At 50.9% G+C, this 19,485-nt stretch overlaps 1 protein-coding gene across 3 annotated transcripts in view; it reads right to left on the bottom strand.

Moving 5' to 3' along the window:
* CHCHD3 (coiled-coil-helix-coiled-coil-helix domain containing 3) overlaps positions 1 to 6,685 on the bottom strand; it is a 227,537-nt gene extending 220,852 nt beyond the window's left edge. The window contains exons 1-2 of one of the 3 annotated variants that reach the window (XM_014607579.3): positions 6,544 to 6,685; positions 3,905 to 4,016 (exon numbers count right to left, since the gene is read on the bottom strand). In XM_014607579.3, the coding sequence (XP_014463065.1) occupies positions 3,905 to 4,016; positions 6,544 to 6,639 (208 nt within the window). In that variant the 5' untranslated portion in view covers positions 6,640 to 6,685. The remainder of the gene's footprint in view (positions 1 to 3,904; positions 4,017 to 6,543) is intronic. The other 2 variants (XM_014607578.3, XM_014607580.3) reach the window with 2 other exon arrangements.
* Positions 6,686 to 19,485: the final 12,800 nt, after the last annotated feature.

The raw sequence follows: 19,485 nt of genomic DNA, 5'->3' as shown, positions 1-19,485 counted from the left end.
AAAATTATTAGGTTTAAAAAGTATGACAAGAAGAAAAAATTAATAATTGGGATTATACAAGTGTAGGGAAGAAAAGATGTGACTTCCTTATCTAGACTATGAGGGTGATTAAGCACTGAAACAGACTACCTAAAAAATTGTGGAATTGCATCCTTGCAAGTTTTCATGATGAGGTGATTTAGTGAGGAACAATCCTGCTTTGATCTGGGGGTTAGAATAGCTGATCTTATAAAGTCCCTTCCAGCCTTACTTTCCTATGATCCTAGATGCCTCAAGGCATGGGACACAGTATGTTTTTAAGAGTGCCTCCAACAAGCAACCTGAGACCTTACACCCATTCATGCAACAAAATTAATAATTATAAATATCTTTACTGAAGGACCACATTCTGTAGTTATTTTTTCCTCCATTCTAGGTTTGAAATAGTTTGCAAGCTGGGACACAGCATTTTTAGTATTTCGCTAGACAGGGCCTGGTTCAAAAGGGCTCTAATCCTTAAATGAAGTTGTTAGGTATTAATGCAATACAAATAATGAATAATGATGCATCATTAGTAATAAAAATAGAGGCAAAGGGCTGGCTAAGACTGCAAGCCTTTTTATAAGGTAATTTGAGGTTTTGTTCTTGTTTCTAAGTAGAATATTAACTTTACAGTAATCCAGTAAGCTAAAAAGAATCAAACTATTTCCTTTTGTCTGTTATGACTAAGATTTAGATATAATGCATGCTCAGGAAAAGCACTTAGTCTGATCAAATTACTTTTCATCAATATTGCCCTAGGAATCATAGACAGACTTTAAAGATTTTACACTTGTTAAATATTTCAGTGCATTTAATATTACTCAAAAGGCTGAAAATTACTCAAGCAAGCTATGATGCTTTAAGATGGAGTACTCAAATGTCAGATTTCATTATGCTTGTACATAACTTCATTTTTCCCCCAACTAAAGTCAAAAAATCCATCTTATATTGGCAAACAACAATATACATTTTCTTGCAAGCAGTATAATCTGTTATTCCTTAACCAGGAACTACAGAAATCTTTACTCGGGTTTTTCCTATTTTGGTTTTCATCCTGGTCAAAATCTCTCATAAATAAGCTTCACGCTCCCTTATCTTTTTAACCAAGTGTAGACCAGCAGTGAAAAAATAAGCCTGCAACACATCAAGACAAAAATGCAGTTCATTTGATTGCAAGGTTGAGCCAACAAAACTACTGGCTTGGAATTAAGGTAAAAAAGAAAAATCCTGAAAATCATAAACAAACTGGTTTCTGAATATTAGTATGTCCAAGGAGCTCAACAGCCATAGTTCTTCACTGAGCCCATTCAATGAGTTATGCATTTCTACATCACACAGTACTTTAAATTAGAGGTACACAGATATATCAGTTGCCTATCGGATTGGCACCGATAAAAGGGAAATGACATTATCAGTTATTGACTTTTTTTGCCCACTGTAACCAATAATGTTTACCGATAATCATGCCTTCTGGCCATGGCCCTGGACACCTGGGTTCCCTCTCCTCTGAGGCCCGTGGCCCCAGGTTCCTGGGGTCCCTTGGGAAACAGCAGGTTTCCTCTTGCAGGTGGGCAGCATTCTAACCTGTAAGGGGTCCTGCCTGGGGCTGCCGGGAATGAGATGCAGGGGCACTGCATGCACGTGCACAGCTGAGCGCATGCATGTGGCCAGGAATACAGCAGTGCAGCATGGAGAGCAGCTCCTTGAAGGTAAGTCTTTGGAGGGGAAGGGGCAATGGTGGGGGGCAGACCACAGCCTCTGTGGTGAGGGAGGGAGTAGGGCAGGGGATGAGGGCACTACCCAGCCAGGACAGTACATGCGACCCGGAGCTGGAACAGGGAGCAGAACCGGGCCACAGGCAGCTCTTCCAGGGGGCAGCTTCCCCCTGCTATGTGCACCCCCAGGTGGAGGCATGGGGGAGAGGGGCATGTGCCGCCTGAGATTTCTGCGCAGGGTGGAAGCAGGCTGTCCACTGTAGGGTCAGGGCTCTCCACTCTGCTGCCTTTCCCTCAGGAGCTCTGCACTGGCCACGTGCACCCTGCCAGCCCAGCAGCAGCCCCCGGCTGCCAGGCAAGCAGCGGCACACGGGCAATGTGGAGTTCCCAGTACAAAGGCAGCAAGGCAGAGAGTCCCAAGCCCACAGCAGGCAGCCTGCCTCTGCCCTGCTTAAAAGCATCCCATACTTAAAAATGGTGGTAGTGACAACTGAACTTCAGCTCATTCAATGAGATTAAGTTCAAGTGCCACCCCCACCACACACACATAATTTTAAAGTGCCAGAACGCTGATGCATGCAATGCAGCAGGCTGCTGGAGCACGCAAAAAAAAAAAAAAAGCTTATGCCAATACTTTAAAATGCCCCGAGTTATTACTAAATATCAGTTATCAGATCAGCATCAGCCAATATGTTTGCTTAATCATTGGCTATCAGTATCAGCCAAGAAAATCTCTATCAGTGCACCCCTACTTTAAATATAATTATATCCTCTTAAATACAGTTCATTTAGCAACAAAACAGAGCTCCAACCCCTGCTGTACATTTCTGAAGAAATATGACCACCTCGTCTAAATGGATGGCTTTTGTTTTTAAAACTGAAAATGTACAAGAAAGCTAATACAAGTTTGCCCAAGCTTGCAAACTATTCAGAAGTATATTGCTTCCCCCACACAAGGAGGAGCCAAATATAGAACCAACTCACATGCACCTCAAGATTAGGCCTCTGCGATTCCTTTCAAGTTCTATGCTCCAATCACCCACCCCTTCATATTTCACAGTTTCCTAAGTACAAGGCTCTCTTTATTCAACACACCAAATTTAGTTTGTTCTTTAACTGCATATAATGATAATGATGGGCAACGCCAACAAGAACTTCCGGGTTTACAAAAGCACTTTAATGCTATGGTAGACAAAGTTCTTTGAGTAAATGTGATATCTTTTATTAGACCAACTAAATAGCTGGAAAAATTGTTCCTTGCAATTTTTTGGGTACAAACACCCTTCTTCAGGCAGATGGAGAGTCTATGGTGAAACATATCACTACAAAGGCCTAGAAGAGGTAGGGGGATAACTTCAAAGAAAACCTAGTCAATGCATTTCTGTGGCGTGCTCTTTTCATAACGACATTATACAACAAAAATGACATCCTTTTCACAAAATTAGATTTTTTGGACTGAAGAAGAGGACTAAGGTCCTACTCTATAGTCTACGGGGGTCAATGGAAATGTCTCCTATGGACTTCAAAGGACACTGACTACACCCTGGCAGCTGATCCAGTGTGCAAAATCAAGCACTTCACCTCATCGTGTCACAATTTCTCTTTCTGTTAAATTTAACAGACTACTTCATAACAGGAGCATTTGTGAAATTTAATATTTGTAATGCATTCAGTGCAATATAATATAGTTGCTACATTCTACAGCTTCAAATCTTACCTCAAGGCCCATACCTGCCATAGTGTCTAACCTTTAACCTCATTTATTTTGTATGTTTTTAAGAAAATACTTAAAATACTAGTTGTGAACTAAAAACCCAAGTCTATAACAATCACCTGAAATTAACACTTTATTGTCAAGGTCCTTGGAAGAGAAAAAAATAAATAAATTAAAAGTTATAATACCATAAAACCTGTTAAAACATAAAACATTCTTAGAATGTGTTCACTTTCTAAGAAGAGATTCATCACCATGAAACAGTAACACACAAATGGCCAGCACACTTTGTCCCTCAAGGCTTGCCTAACCTCTCTCCCAAGTATACTATCTGGTCCAATAAAAGATTCCGAAACGTTCCAAACCTACTATATAGTAATCTATAAAATGCACCCTATTTTTCTCTCTCTCTTTCCCCTACCCGCTCTTCTGTCCCCAGGAAGTACACACATACCTGCAGCAGCTCCATGCAAGCCATGATCACCAGATGCTGATCGCTGGTGAGAGGATGGTTTTGCACCGGGTGAAGATGTCTCCTTCATACGATCGATGACAGAGTCAGAGATCTGAAAACAAAAAACTCAGTTACATAAAGCAAGCTGCAAAAAAAGAAGTGAGCCAGCATAAAAATCACAGAATAAAAAGCAATATCACCTAATTCTATCTCTTTGGTCAAGTTTTAACAGGTTTTACTTCCCTACCTTTTCTCCCCAGGCAAAACCAGTTCCTTCTGGTTAGAGTGAATTAGGTTAATTTGCAGTTTAGTGTATATCATGGACAAAAAGCTGGAGTGAATTGTTCAGGAGAATTTTAAAAAAATCTAGGGACAAAGGAAATATAAACAACAAGTACTATGCCTTTTACATGTTGCTCATATGCTTTCTTCCCATCCTTGTCTCAGTCATTTGGATCATAATCAAGTAGAACACTTTGCAGGAGCACTGGGTATAGCCAAGACAGCCTTGGCCCTGACTGATTATGGCAATACAAGTGACAATAGTAGTCAACACATGCTCTAACCTCAGCATTGCACAGAATTCTCACAAATGTTGGTAGCTTCAGAAATATTTGACCAAAGTTGGAGAGGAAAGTATGCCAGGCTTCAGGCATAAATGAGCCCACCAAAAATACAATCCATATTATCCCCGTATTAATCATCATGTTTTTATTTCAGCATCTTGCTGTACCTCACTCTCACTCTCTTTTTAAGAAAAGCAAAATAAAACAAATAAGATTCCCTACTTTATCTGTTGGCCTCATTCTCAAATGGAAAAAAAATAACAACTGACTTGACACAGCTTCAACCTAATAAAGCAACAATACATTAGGAAGGTAGATCTAAAGAGGCTTTATTTGTCCAAATTCTTTTTGGGTGACACTGCTAAAACATTGAACAAATGTATACATGTTACATATATATGTTCAACATGTTACTTGTTTGTTCTGTACTTACCAGCATGGTATTTGTCTCAGGCCTTCCAACCTTTTAGTAAATAGTTCCAGCTTTCATGGTGCTGTCTGTCTATAAACTTATTAGGGGGGAACAGTGGGAAATGGGAGAGACCTTGTTCCCCCGATTGCCTCCCGGAGTAACAAGGAGTAACAGCCATAAGTTGTTAGAGAGTAGGTTTAGACTAGACAACAGGAGGCACTACTTCACTGTCAGGGCGGCTAGGATCTGGAACCAACTTCCAAGGGAAGTGGTGCTGGCTCCTACCTTGAGGGTCTTTAAGAGAAGGCTTGATGATTACCTAACTGGGGTCATTTGAACCCAGTTTTCTCTCCTGCTCAGGGCAGGGGGTCGGACTAGAAGATATGCAAGGTCCCTTCCGACCCTACTTCTATGAATCTATGACCCTGCATGCATGTAGTTAAGCACCTCATACAGGGTGCACATGGGTTTAAGGAAACCTCCCTTAAACTTCACATTATGTATACATGTCTGTGTGCACGTCTGAATACACACACATCATATTATATGTGTGTCTACACACATAATGTGCAGTTTAAAAACTATTCCACCTACTTTATACATTAGAGGTCCACTGATACACCAGTACCACATCAGATCGGCACTGATAAAAGGAAAACTGACATTATCGGCAATCGGCTTTTGTGGCTGATACGGCCGATAACGTTGCCGACGAACGCCGCGTGCGTGCGCGCAGCCGCAGTGCAAGCACGCAGGCAGCCAGGAGCACAGCCCGGCAGTGTGAAAAGCAGCATCTGGCTGGTAAGTCTGTTGCGGCGGCAGACTGAGGCGCCTGCAGTGAGGGAGGAGCGGGTCTGCTGCCGCGGCTGGGGTAGGCACTGCACCGGAGCATGAGACGGAGCCGTGAGGGGGGCTCCCACTGCTACACACATGCCAGGCAACATGGAGGTCATACGCCCCCCACATCTGTGCGCGTGGGGAGGGCAGGCTGCCACTGCGGGCTGTGGATGGGGGCTCTTCCCAGTGCGGGGAGGCTAGGCTGCGCTGGGGGCAGGAGGCAGCAGCGCTGGGAGGGACGTGGGGGCTAGAGCCACCCCAAAATCCACTATAGCCCCCCTCCCTGTGCTGCTGATGCCCACCCCAAGCAGAGCCGGGCTCAACCCAGCTCAGTCAAGGCATGCACGCAAGAGGGCAGAGAAAGCGCTTCAAGGACATCCACATCATACCATCCCCCAGCACCGTCCCAAATGGAGGAAGAGCTGCTGCAACAACCACTACGCTTTGAACCTCACCACGGCAACCAGAGGTGGAAAACGGGAAGGTGTCGCGGACTGAACCACGAACCCGCCACGTGCACGTGTCTGTATATGCACACGTGTGTCTACATGCCTATGCGCGTGCACGCTGCGCACCCTTCAAACACATGGATCTGAAGGGGGTGTGTATACACACACACACACACACACATGCATGTGCCCGTGTGTGCGTTTGCGTGGACACACCATGAGCAGGATGGTTGTGGTTGCTCTCTCCTGCCGTGTCCAGGGCGGACTGGTGGGGGGGGGGAGGGGGTAACTCGATAGACAGATACATAGATACACACACGCCCTAGAGAGGACATTAGAGAAACACGTGCGTGCAACGTCTGTGTGAGCACGCACACGTGAGCTCACCCGCACGCCCTTCACCACCGTGACGTGATCATTCTCGTCCACCTCGAAGCTGACGCGCCGCCCGGTGCTGCCCCCGCCGCCCATGGCTCCCCGGCCCGCACAGGCCCAAGGAGACTCGGCCCGGCCCGGCTCGGCTGGCCCCGCCCCGCAGCAACGCCGCGCGCCATTGGTCCGCCGCGCCCCGCGCCCCGCCCCCCGCGCCTGCAAGCCCGCTGCCCATTGGCTCCCGCGCGGTGCCCATGGAAACCGCCAACGAAAAGAAAAACTTTTTTTTTTTTTGGTGGGGGGGGCCGAAAAGTTCTTCCCGGCGCCGCGGGGCACGCTGGGTAGCGCAGTTCTCCACAGGCCCCGATTAGGCGCGAGGCATGATGGGAAGGCCGGAGGGCCCGCCCTCCTCAGGGGGCCGCGGTGCATTGTGGGATAGCAACCCTCTTGACTGTGGCTGCATCCCCTCAGCAGTGGGGGGGTCCTTCCCCAGCATAGGGGACCGCCATGTCCCTGTCTGCACCCCCTCAGCAGTGGGGGGTCTCTCCCCACCATAGGGGACCCCCATGTCCCTGGTTGCACCCCTTCAGCAGTGGGGGGTCCCTCCCCACCATAGGGGACCCCCATGTCCCTGGTTGCACCCCTTCAGCAGTGGGGGGGGTCTCTCCCCAGCATAGGGGACCCCCATGTCCCTGTCTGCACCCCCTCAGCAGTGTGGGGGGGTCTCTCCCCAGTATAGGGGACCCCCATGTCCCTGGCTGCATCCCCTCAGCAGTGGGGGGGGTCTCTCCCCAGCATAGGGGACCCCCATGTCCCTGGCTGCATCCCCTCAGCAGTGGGGGGTCCCTCCCCACCATAGGGGACCCCCATGTCCCTGGCTGCATCCCCTCAGCAGTGGGGGGGGTCTCTCCCCAGCATAGAGGACCCCCATGTCCCTGTCTGCACCCCCTCAGCAGTGGGGGGTCTCCCCCCAGCATAGGGGACCCCCATGTCCCTGGCTGCACCCCCTCAGCAGTGGGGGGGGTCTCTCCCCACCATAGGGGACCCCCATGTCCCTGGCTGCACCCCCTCAGCAGTGGGGGGGTTTCCCCCCAGCATAGGGGACCCCCATGTCCCTGGCTGCATCCCCTCAGCAGTGGGGGGGGTCTCTCCCCAGCATAGAGGACCCCCATGTCCCTGTCTGCACCCCCTCAGCAGTGGGGGGTCTCCCCCCAGCATAGGGGACCCCCATGTCCCTGGCTGCATCCCCTCAGCAGTGGGGGGGGTCTCTCCCCAGCATAGGGGACCCCCATGTCCCTGGCTGCACCCCCTCAGCAGTGGGGGGGGTCTCTCCCCACCATAGGGGACCCCCATGTCCCTGGCTGCACCCCCTCAGCAGTGGGGGGGTCTCTCCCCACCATAGGGGACCCCCATGTCCCTGGCTGCACCCCCTCAGCAGTGGGGGGGTTTCCCCCCAGCATAGGGGACCCCCATGTCCCTGGCTGCATCCCCTCAGCAGTGGGGGGGGTCTCTCCCCAGCATAGAGGACCCCCATGTCCCTGTCTGCACCCCCTCAGCAGTGGGGGGTCTCCCCCCAGCATAGGGGACCCCCATGTCCCTGGCTGCATCCCCTCAGCAGTGGGGGGGGTCTCTCCCCAGCATAGGGGACCCCCATGTCCCTGGCTGCATCCCCTCAGCAGTGGGGGGGGGTCTCTCCCCAGCATAGAGGACCCCCATGTCCCTGTCTGCACCCCCTCAGCAGTGGGGGGTCTCCCCCCAGCATAGGGGACCCCCATGTCCCTGGCTGCATCCCCTCAGCAGTGGGGGGGGTCTCTCCCCAGCATAGGGGACCCCCATGTCCCTGGCTGCACCCCCTCAGCAGTGGGGGGGGGTCTCTCCCCACCATAGGGGACCCCCATGTCCCTGGCTGCATCCCCTCAGCAGTGGGGGGTCCCTCCCCACCATAGGGGACCCCCATGTCCCTGGCTGCATCCCCTCAGCAGTGGGGGGGGTCTCTCCCCAGCATAGAGGACCCCCATGTCCCTGTCTGCACCCCCTCAGCAGTGGGGGGTCTCCCCCCAGCATAGGGGACCCCCATGTCCCTGGCTGCATCCCCTCAGCAGTGGGGGGGGGTCTCCCCCCAGCATAGGGGACCCCCATGTCCCTGGCTGCACCCCCTCAGCAGTGGGGGGGGGGTCTCTCCCCACCATAGGGGACCCCCATGTCCCTGGCTGCACCCCCTCAGCAGTGGGGGGGTCTCCCCCCAGCATAGGGGACCCCCATGTCCCTGGCTGCATCCCCTCAGCAGTGGGGGGGGTCTCTCCCCAGCATAGAGGACCCCCATGTCCCTGTCTGCACCCCCTCAGCAGTGGGGGGTCTCCCCCCAGCATAGGGGACCCCCATGTCCCTGGCTGCATCCCCTCAGCAGTGGGGGGGGTCTCTCCCCAGCATAGGGGACCCCCATGTCCCTGGCTGCACCCCCTCAGCAGTGGGGGGGGTCTCTCCCCACCATAGGGGACCCCCATGTCCCTGGCTGCATCCCCTCAGCAGTGGGGGGTCCCTCCCCACCATAGGGGACCCCCATGTCCCTGGCTGCATCCCCTCAGCAGTGGGGGGTCCCTCCCCACCATAGGGGACCCCCATGTCCCTGGCTGCATCCCCTCAGCAGTGGGGGGGGTCTCTCCCCAGCATAGAGGACCCCCATGTCCCTGTCTGCACCCCCTCAGCAGTGGGGGGTCTCCCCCCAGCATAGGGGACCCCCATGTCCCTGGCTGCATCCCCTCAGCAGTGGGGGGGGTCTCTCCCCAGCATAGGGGACCCCCATGTCCCTGGCTGCACCCCCTCAGCAGTGGGGGGGGGTCTCTCCCCACCATAGGGGACCCCCATGTCCCTGGCTGCACCCCCTCAGCAGTGGGGGGGGGTCTCTCCCCACCATAGGGGACCCCATGTCCCTGGCTGCACCCCCTCAGCAGTGGGGGGGTCTCCCCCCAGCATAGGGGACCCCCATGTCCCTGGCTGCATCCCCTCAGCAGTGGGGGGGGTCTCTCCCCAGCATAGAGGACCCCCATGTCCCTGTCTGCACCCCCTCAGCAGTGGGGGGTCTCCCCCCAGCATAGGGGACCCCCATGTCCCTGGCTGCATCCCCTCAGCAGTGGGGGGGGTCTCTCCCCAGCATAGGGGACCCCCATGTCCCTGGCTGCACCCCCTCAGCAGTGGGGGGGGGTCTCTCCCCACCATAGGGGACCCCCATGTCCCTGGCTGCACCCCCTCAGCAGTGGGGGGGGGTTTCTCCCCAGCATAGGGGACCCCCATGTCCCTGGCAGTTGAGGTATTCCTCACAAGACCCTCCTTGGTCATCTCTAGTGGTGATTGCCACATTTTTATTCCTGTGAAGTGTTTCATCCAGGGGACGCATCGTAGAGAAGACTCTTTTCCATGATTTTTGTCCGCTGGCAGCCACGATTTGTCTGTGTAATGGGGGCCTCTTGTTTTCGATCGGATCAATGCAATGTTTTTTGGTTGCTACTGCTCTCCTGATGTTAGGAAGCGGCAATTCTGGTAAGTAGAGACTACTGACATTTGTGCGTTTAAGGCATTTGGTAAGAAACCTGCAACTTTTGTATCCGGGATGATGCCATTTTTACTTCTCTGGTCACATGCCACTTCTGGAGCAACACCAGATCCTACCCGTGGTACAAACCCCCTGGGTTCACACACTGCATTGTCTTGTACCATGTCTTTTCTTTTCGCTTTCATAGTTCATTTCATTGGTTCAACCATTTACATGCAGCTGTTATAACATACTGGGATTCTCCCTCTGGCAGGTTCAGTTTCCTGCCTGCTATCTAGTGATCAAGTGGGTTGCGGGCCCCTGCCCTTTAGACTAATAGGCAGAAAACAATCGTTTACAATCTCTTTTCAGTCCACACCATCACCGTCCACAGGACCTGGCTCTAGAGCAGTGATTCTGAACCCCGTCTCAACCCTGGGGTGCCTTGAGATCCTTTCAAGGGTAGCACACGGTGTTTACGCTGTTAGGTGTGCAATCACCATTCACAAGATAAACCAAGAGATTTCATATAGCAGTCTGCAGTGTGAAAAACTTTATGACTTGCTGTGGGCTTTCTGAGTTCTTTGCAACAGCAAAAACTGCTCTATTGTATTTTTCCTATAGTTAAGGGTGAAAACTAAGAGGTGACATTTTCTAAGGGGTGCTTTGAGTTTTTCCAGGGGTGCCACAAGTATAAAATGGTTGAGAGCCCCTATGTAGCAGGTTGTCAATTTGCATAATACTGTCTTTATTTTCCCTGGGCAAACTTGCCCCACAGGACGTAACATAAACCATAAATCATCAAACACCAAGTACAAAACAATAAAGTTAACCAAACCCTGTGTTCTTTTCCCAGACCCTGAGAGAGGACCCTGGCTCAATGCTGATGCCACCAACATTGCAGCCTTCCCTCTCTCCCAGCTCCCTTCCCTGGGAGCTTTTAACTTTCCCTGCGCCAAGTAATCATCCTCATCAGCTGGCCCAGTCCTCCTAGGTACACATGTAATCTCTTTCTCACCACCTGCCGCTGTGACATGCACCTTGTTATGTCGTACGCTAGGGCAGGAGTACTCAACCCCTAGCATTTGGGCTAGAGCTGGCCTGCAGAACCATGCCATCTGGCCTGCTGGGGTCCCCATGGCCCTGAAAATTTGACTCTGGGGGGAGTGGTGGCACCAATTGCTGTTTTCCTGCTGCCAAATTTCCAGACTTATGGGGAGCCCCCAGCCAGATAGCATGCTGGATTGGCATGTGGGGCTCAATCCAGGCACACAGGGGCCAGCTGAAGTTATTGTAAGGCCAGGGAGGTGGTGTGGGACTGAGGGAAGCAGTGTGGGGCCCTGATCTGGCAGCATGGAGCCAAGGTAGGTGGCACTGGAACTCAGTCTGGGATTGCAGGGCCCCAATGCAAGGGAGGCAACACGGGGCCTGATCCTGGTGTGTAGGGTCCAATGCAGCATGCAGACCAGCACTGCGCTACGCTTCCGGCCCACGGCTCCTAAAGGTTGAGTGCCACTGCTCTAGAGGCATATTTGTCCTTGGATATTGAGGCTGATACAACCCCCCAAGGTAGATAGGTTGCTCCAGAATAAAACAAGTGCTGTGAGTTGGTTCCTAATGGGTAGAAAGTGTGGGTTTGAGAGCAGAGATAGAGATTGCAGACAGAGACTGATGGAGTTCAGTTTCAGGAACAACCTCCAATTCCATTCTATGTTATGATGAATGCTGGCAATATTAGTCCATCATGTATCATTCACCCCTCCAAGAATTTCTTCAGGCTAGGCAAGAAGCAAGCTATTCTGTACATAAACCTTCTCTCTATGATATTTTGCTCTTTTTATTTCCTCTTCCCCTCATTTATCTGGTTTGTTTGTGCCCTCCCTGGCAATGTTCCCTCTAAGGTGTAGCGATCCATGAGCACCCCAATTCAGTCCTTGAGCACACTTCTTCGGTCTGTGCTCTCTGCCTGCTCCCTACTGCAGCCTTTGAACGTGGCACAGCACCAAGTGCATACCGCCACTGGGCGGGCCTAGCAGCGAGGCACATAGCATCACTTTCAAAGGCTGCAATGAGGTGCAGAGGCAGGGAGCCTGTAGAGCACAGATCCTGCCCACCCTTGCCCCACGCAAAGATCAGGGGCCAGGCCACATGCCCTCACTTGGCTGCCCGTGCCATGCATCTGGAGGGGCTGCCGGGGTCCGATTGCCCCACGACCCGGCCCAGACAGGCAGGGTCATGGGGCAATCAGAGCCCAGTGGCTCGTCTAGGGGTATGGCACGAGGGAGCTGGGGTGGGGCAGGGATGGGAATGTGTTCCCTCTCCCCCACGGTGCATGCAGTGGCGGGATCCACAGCCGCCCGCCCACACCGCTAGATGAACCGCCGAGCTCCAATTGCCCCAGCCCAGCCAGGGCCCCATTCACGGTGAACGAGCCCCCAGCTGGGCCAGGCTGGGTCGTGGGACAATCCCCACAGTGCAGGAGAGAGCAGGGCAGTGCTCTGCCCCTACTGCACTCCCTCCTGCACTGTGGAGGTCTCAATCTGTCCCCACCCCCGAGACCAGTGAAACTTACCTGCCTGCGGCTGCAGTCCTGACTGGGAGTGCGCGGGTATCTCAGTGTGCCTGTCCCTCCCCCCTCCTGCACCAGCCTGTGGCCAGGTTGGGGCAGGTGCACGGCATTAAAAAGTTACTGCGCGGCATGATTTTTTCTTGTGCACAGCCGCACACACGCACAGCTTAGAGGGAACCTTGCTCAATGGGTGTGTCTACATGAGACACTTTACCACACAGTAGATTAATCTACTGCACAGTAAAGCATCAAAGTCTACATGTGCAGGGCATTTACTGCACAGTAAATTAGGCTACTACGCAGTTAGCTAGTACTTGTAAATACAGGTACTAGATTAACTGCACAGTAGTTACTGTGCAGTACCGCACTTGTAAACACTGACTGGGAGCAAATTTGCTCCCAGTCAGCCTAGGCAGCAGGAGGCCACAGCGAATGGGGAGCTCTCTGTCCTCAGTCCTGGTGCTGCTCAGGTTCCCAGTCCCCTGAGGAGCCAGGAGATGATCAGTACTGGAAATGGGGAGCTCTACCCCATCCCAGCTTGCAGAGCAGAGCTGGGAGCTCCAGAGAGTGAGCAGAAGCAGGGCCTGTGCAGTGTGCTCGCTCTCTGGAGCAGCTCTACACGGTGCGAAGCTGGGAACTCCAGCCTCGACTAGCTCTCTGGAGATCCCAGCTCTGCACCATACAGAGCTGCTCCAGGGGGTGGGCAAAGGCTGGGAACCCAGGCACGGCAGCTGCTAGTGAGCCCTCCCCCCCTTCAGCATGGGGCTGGCTGGGACCTGTACCGCAAGCCGGGTAGCTGCTGTCAAGCCCCCTGTCAAGCAGGGGCCATGGGGCTCACTGGCAGTTGCCCCCCTTGCAGGACTGTTCCTTGCAAACCCTGTGTTGGGGAGGGAAACCCCACCCGGCAGGGGGCTCACCAGTAACTGTCCCACATCAAGGACAGCTTCTGGCAAACCCCTGCTGGGCAGGGAAGTCCAGCCCGGAAAGGGGCTTGTTGTCAGCTGTGTGTCGAGATGTGCATGGCGCCAGGAGAGCTCTGCCAGCTGCAGCAGCAGCTATCTCCTGGCTTCATGCCCGTCAGGTTCTGACCCAATGTGCACGGGGCCAGAAGACGGCTACTGCTGCAGCCAGCAGAGCTCTCCTGGCTTCGTGCACATCGGGACCAGCCCCTGTGCCCCTTGCTAGCACCTAGGGGAGCCTGGAGCTCTCCCTGGCTGCTGCAGGGGGGCAGAGCAGGGTGGGAGTAGGCTTGTACTGGCCAGCTCCCACTAGGAGCAAATCTGCTCCCAACAGAGTGCATGTGTAGACTTGCTCCTAGGGAAGGAGCAAGTCTACACTGCACAGTGAGCGTAAATGCACCCACTGCAACTTGTGTTAAGCTGAGATACAAAGCAGGGACTGTCTTATTAGTCACACAGCAATACCCTAATGTTTTCTTGGATTGTCTTCCCATAATTGTGATACAAATATCAATAACACTTATATTAAGGCATCTTACATATTTTTGACCTTTCCAAGACTGTCTCTAGGTCAAATCCTGCCCTGTTTCACAGGGTTTGTGAAACAGCTGCACAGAAGCACTGAACCCCACCCCCTACAGGAAATCTGTCCCAGTATATTTATTTTTGATCACAATGGATTATTTCAGCCTGTGTCAACTGGCTCATTTCATTTCTTTGAAAAGATGTAAACACCACATCACTTGCCTCAACAGAACTGCTCCTATGTCCTTGATATATTTTCAAGCAATTTTTATTTGGATGTAAAGTGTCTATCAGCCAACATTTCAGCAATATCTGCCTTCCTTGGGGCTTAAGATATTGCTGAAGCATTGGCTGATAGCCACTTTACTACCAAATAAAGATTGCTTGAAAATATATCAAGGACATACGAGCCATTCTCTTGAGGTATGGAATGTGATGTTTATGCCTGTTTTTATAGATGTTGAAACCAGTTTCTTTGAAGGGGTACGATTATGAATTCAGCACCCTGGTAACTGTATACAGAAGGAGGGAAGGATGGCCTATCTGTCTATATGCTATATTCATACTGTATGAATATCTTCTATCTGGAAGTAAACCAGATTATTTCTTTGCCTCACCAGGAAAGGTTTTGAGGGGCAAATTGTGTTTATTCAGTTACTGCAGTGACTGCAGTGGAAATAATTTCTTTCATGTAGGATCACCTATGCAAATATATTTTGGTCTCTTCTTGCAGAGTTCTTCATGCTATATATATCTTTGAACAGTAGAGGCCCACCTTTTCAGTGGTCCTGCCACAAATTAGCCCTGCACCTACCCCAAATGCTACTTTAATCCCCCTCCCCTGCCCCATCTGCTGCTCTGCTTTCTGATCCCTGCCCTGTGCTCCCTTCTCCATCTGGCCTTGTGTTTTATGCTTCCTACTCTCTGCTCCCTGCCTGATCTCCTGCTCTGTTTTCTACTCCTATCTGCTATTGTGCTGCTTGTCCCATTCCCAGTCTGTCACATGCCACTCACAAAGGATGTCAAGGCCACTTGTGGCACCTGTGCTGCAAGTTGGCCGCCCATGCCTTAGAAAATAATCAAGTTTTGCTTTACAGCAAGCCTTGGGTTTAAGAGTTCACTGTGTCGTAACAAGAGTTATTTCTTACTATTTTTCCAGCTATTTAGTTGGTCTAATAAAAATTATCACATTTACCCAAAGAACCTTGTCTGCTTATTTCATACTAAGTACTTTTATGTTCTCAACCTTATTCTTTAAATTTCAAGATCACTGAAGGCAGTAATTCATGGTCATAAATATTATAAAAACAAATCTGGAGGAATTAAGGGCCTGAATGTTCTTTCTATGGAAAAATCCTAGGGGAGGAAGAAAATGGAAGAAAATTACCTCCTTCTGTTATGAGGGCAAGGTTCTTCTTTTCTGTAGCGGGCAGAGTTGTGATGTTCCAGAATCCACGGGGCTCCCTAGAAAGGTCCAGATTAGAAGGTATCTGCTAGAGGCCAGGAATATAGAGGAAAGATTTCTTTTTAAGCTGTCTAACATGCTTTGGGGGTCTGGCAGGGAGGAAGTGGATGGAAGAGACTTTAAAACAAAAAAAACCTAAAACAGGGCAGCAGATTCAGCATCCAGCGCAAGGTGGCAAAGGCCTGCAGCAAGGCAGCAGCCCTGGACTTCAGGAGGGCGGACTTCAATGAGGTAAGGAGAATAGTCAGGGAGGCACTGAGGTCCTGGAGGGAAGGGGAGTCAGGTGTCCAGGAAGAGTGGTCGTTCCTTAAGGAGACGATCCTCCAAGCCCAAAGGGAGGTAATCCCAATGTGGATCAAAGGGGGCAAGAGGGCACAAAAGCCCTCATGGCTCAACAAAAGCATATGGGAATGTCTCCTAGCTAAAAGGGAGGCGTATACCCAATGGAAGGGAGGGGCCATCACCAGGGAGGACTATCCAGCCCTTGCACGGGGCTGTAGGGGGGTGGTCAGGAAGGCCGAGGGGAGATGGAACTGGGACTAGCGACCCGGATCAAGGACAACAAGAAGTCTTTTTTTAAATACGTAGGGGGTAAAAAGAAGGTCTCAGGTAACATGGGACCTCTGCAGAACATGCTAGGAAATCTGGTCATCGCACCAGACAGCGAAGCTAACCTATTTGACAATTTCTTTGCCTCCATTTTTCTGAGCAGGGACCAGGTCACGCACCACCACCACCACCAGGCCCCCCGTAGGTCCGCGGGGAGGCGCACCTGGGCCTAGGGTCAGCGAGGACCTAGTCAGGGAACTTCTGGAGGGACTGGACGTATTTAAATCAGCTGGTCCTGACGATCTCCACCCCAGAGTGCTGAGGGGATTAGCAGAGGTCATTGCGGGACCCCTGGCACGGCTTTACGGGCATTCGTGGTGCTCTGGTGTGGTGCCAGAGGACTGAAAAAGGGCCTATGTGGTTCCCATTTTCAGAAAAGGGAGAAAGGAGGACCCGGAAACTATAGGCCAGTCAGTCTTACCTTGGTCCTGGGGAAGCTTTTTGAGAGGGTTATCCTGGCGCATGTCCACGAGGGGGAAGCAGGGGAGATTATGCTTAGGAGCAACCAACATGGGTTCATTAGAGGCAGGTCCTGTCAGACCAACCTGGTGGCCTTCTACGACCAGGTCACGAGATCCTTGGACACAGGTGTCGCGGTGGACGTAGTCTTTCTGGACTTCAGGAAGGCCTTCGACACTGTCTCACCCATTCTCATTAAAAAACTAGGGGACCGTGGCGTCGACACCTACACTGTCAAATGGTCACTAACTGGCTGGAGGGCTGCACCCAGAGCGTGGTGGTGGATGGGTCATTTTCGACCTGGAGGGGTGTGGGCAGTGGGGTCCCCCAGGGCTCGGTCCTCGGACCTGTGCTGTTCAACATCTTCATCAGCGACTTGGACGAGGGGGTAAAAAGCACCTTGTTTAAATTCACAGATGACACTAAGATGTAGAGGGATGTGGGCATGCTAGGAGGGAGGAATAGGCTGCAATCAGACCTAGACAGGTTACAGGGGTGGGCGGACGAGAACAGGATGGGTTTCAACACTGACAAGTGCAAGGTGCTGCACCTGGTGAGGAAGGACCAGCAGCACACCTACAGGCTGGGGAACTCCCTTCTTGTCAGTGCAGAGGCAGAAAAGGATCTTGGGATCATTATTGATGCCAAAATGAACATGGGCCGACAGTGTGGGGACGCGGTCAGGAAGGCCAACCACACCTTGTCGTGCATCCACAGATGCATCTTGAGCAGGGCCACGGAGGTGATCCTCCCCCTCTATGCGGCACTGGTCAGGCCACAGCTGGAGTACTGCGTCCAGTTCTGGGCGCCGCACTTCAGGAGGGATGTGGACAACATGGAAAGGGTCCAGAGGAGGGCCACTCGCATGATCAGGGGGCAGCAGGGCAGACCCTACAAGGAGAGGTGACCTGAACCTGTCCAGCCTCCACAAGAGAAGGCTGAGGGGGGATCTAGTGGCCTGTCACAAACTAGTCAGAGGGGACCAGCAGGCATTGGGGGACTCCCTGTTCCCCCGAGCACTCCCAGGAGTGACAAGAAATAATGGGTATCAGGCTAGACATCAGGATGTGCTACTTCACAGTCAGGGCAGCTAGGATCTGGAACCAACTTTCAAGAGAAGCGGTGCTCACTCCTACCCTGGGCGTCTTTATGAGGAGGCTGGATGAAAACCTTGCCAGGGTATTTTGACCCCAGTACTCTTTCCTGCCCATGGCAGGGGGTCGGACTTAATGATCTGCTCAGCTTCCTTCCAACCCTACCAACTATGAAACTAAGATTCACAGGCCAAAAATTGTTTCTAAACATTTTGGCAAATAAACTAAGGAAAATTATACCAGGCTCACAAGCGAATTGCAAACACAAGAAAGGCTATATTCACTGAATAAATGTTTAGCTACAAGCAGCTCACTTGGCTCTAGCAAGTAATATACCTGCTTTAAAGTTGGAGACATAAGGCGTAATAAGCTGAAGTGACATACTCAAGGTCATTCAACAAGCCAGTGGTGGTTAAGAAATAGAAGACAGGTCTCCTCATTCCCAGTTCTCAGGTCACTAGCTGCTAAACAGAACTCCCCTTCATGTAAAAAATGACATATCCAGAACCTGCTAACAAATATGATTTTAACAATCAGTGCAGACCCATTACCTCCTACCAATCTAGAAGACTGAATGGAATCAATTTTTTTAGGTGCATTAGCAGAAAAATCACTTGCAGACTTGAAAACAGCAAATACTTCACTGATTATCTTAAAAGGCTGAGCAGTATTTTTATTAGCTTAAAAATACATTCTCTGCCTGAACTGCTATATTCACACACAGCACATTTTTATGGTCAGGTTACAAGCCCCTAGATCCACCATTAAGAAGTAAAGCTGCTCTTCTGTCTTGGCTTGGTAATCATCCTTGTCTAGATGTATTTATTTGTGCTGGAAGTAGTTCTGAGACCACATCATATAAAAATTATTTGTTGTAAATTGAATGTAGAGAGTGGTGAAGGCCAGCATTGGCAGCTATTCACAAACAAATAAATCCTAATGAGCCCATAAACAAGTTACTATTGCATTTCAAACTCTGGTCTCAAGATTTTAAGAAAAAGCCATGAAAGCACATAGAGGTGAGGTGACATATAAAGGTTCATTGCACTACTGCTGAGTGTCAAGTTTTATTCTTCTGCAGAGGATCATCCTGTCCGCTCTTCATTTGTTGCTGTGGTGAGCATGTTGAACCTGAACTACAGTTAACCCTTGATAGAGATGAACTCCTTCAGGAAATGTTCAGCATGGAAGATTATTTCAGCCTTTTGTATTAGTCACAATGACCAGCAAGTCAGGACAAACTCTGCAAGTTCCCTCAAAATAAAGTTTGCCCCTTTACTGTTGTAAACAGATCTAGAAGACTCCAAAAAAAAAAAAAAAGGAAAATAATGCATTTCCCATATGGTTCTATATGGCTAAATCTTACAATGACGTCAATGAAATGACACTGAGTGACTTGAGCAAAACCTGGGGTGAAGCAGTCCTTCCTTTGGGTGAGCTTTGTGAACCTAAACAAGGGCTTGATTCTGAAAGCTGCAAAGTACTCCCAAACTTCAGTGGCAGATAAAGATATGTGACACCTCTCAGGATCAGTACCTGAATCACTATGTTTTACTTTTCATGCTCGTGGCAAATGAGTTTTAATAGCAGTCAAAGGGCCGAGTACGCTGAGATTTTGCAGCCTGGTATATGGTGTCCTATACAGCCACATAAAGTATTATTTAAGACCCATCTACATGGTCTGGGTCCCTGAGTCCTCACAGTTTATGATCTGATCAGTGATTCCTCCCTTCAGA

The sequence above is a fragment of the Alligator mississippiensis genome, chromosome 4 (genome assembly GCF_030867095.1).
Source record: "Alligator mississippiensis isolate rAllMis1 chromosome 4, rAllMis1, whole genome shotgun sequence".
In the NCBI taxonomy this organism is placed as follows: domain Eukaryota; kingdom Metazoa; phylum Chordata; order Crocodylia; family Alligatoridae; genus Alligator; species Alligator mississippiensis.
This window is presented reverse-complemented; position numbering and strand designations above follow the sequence as displayed.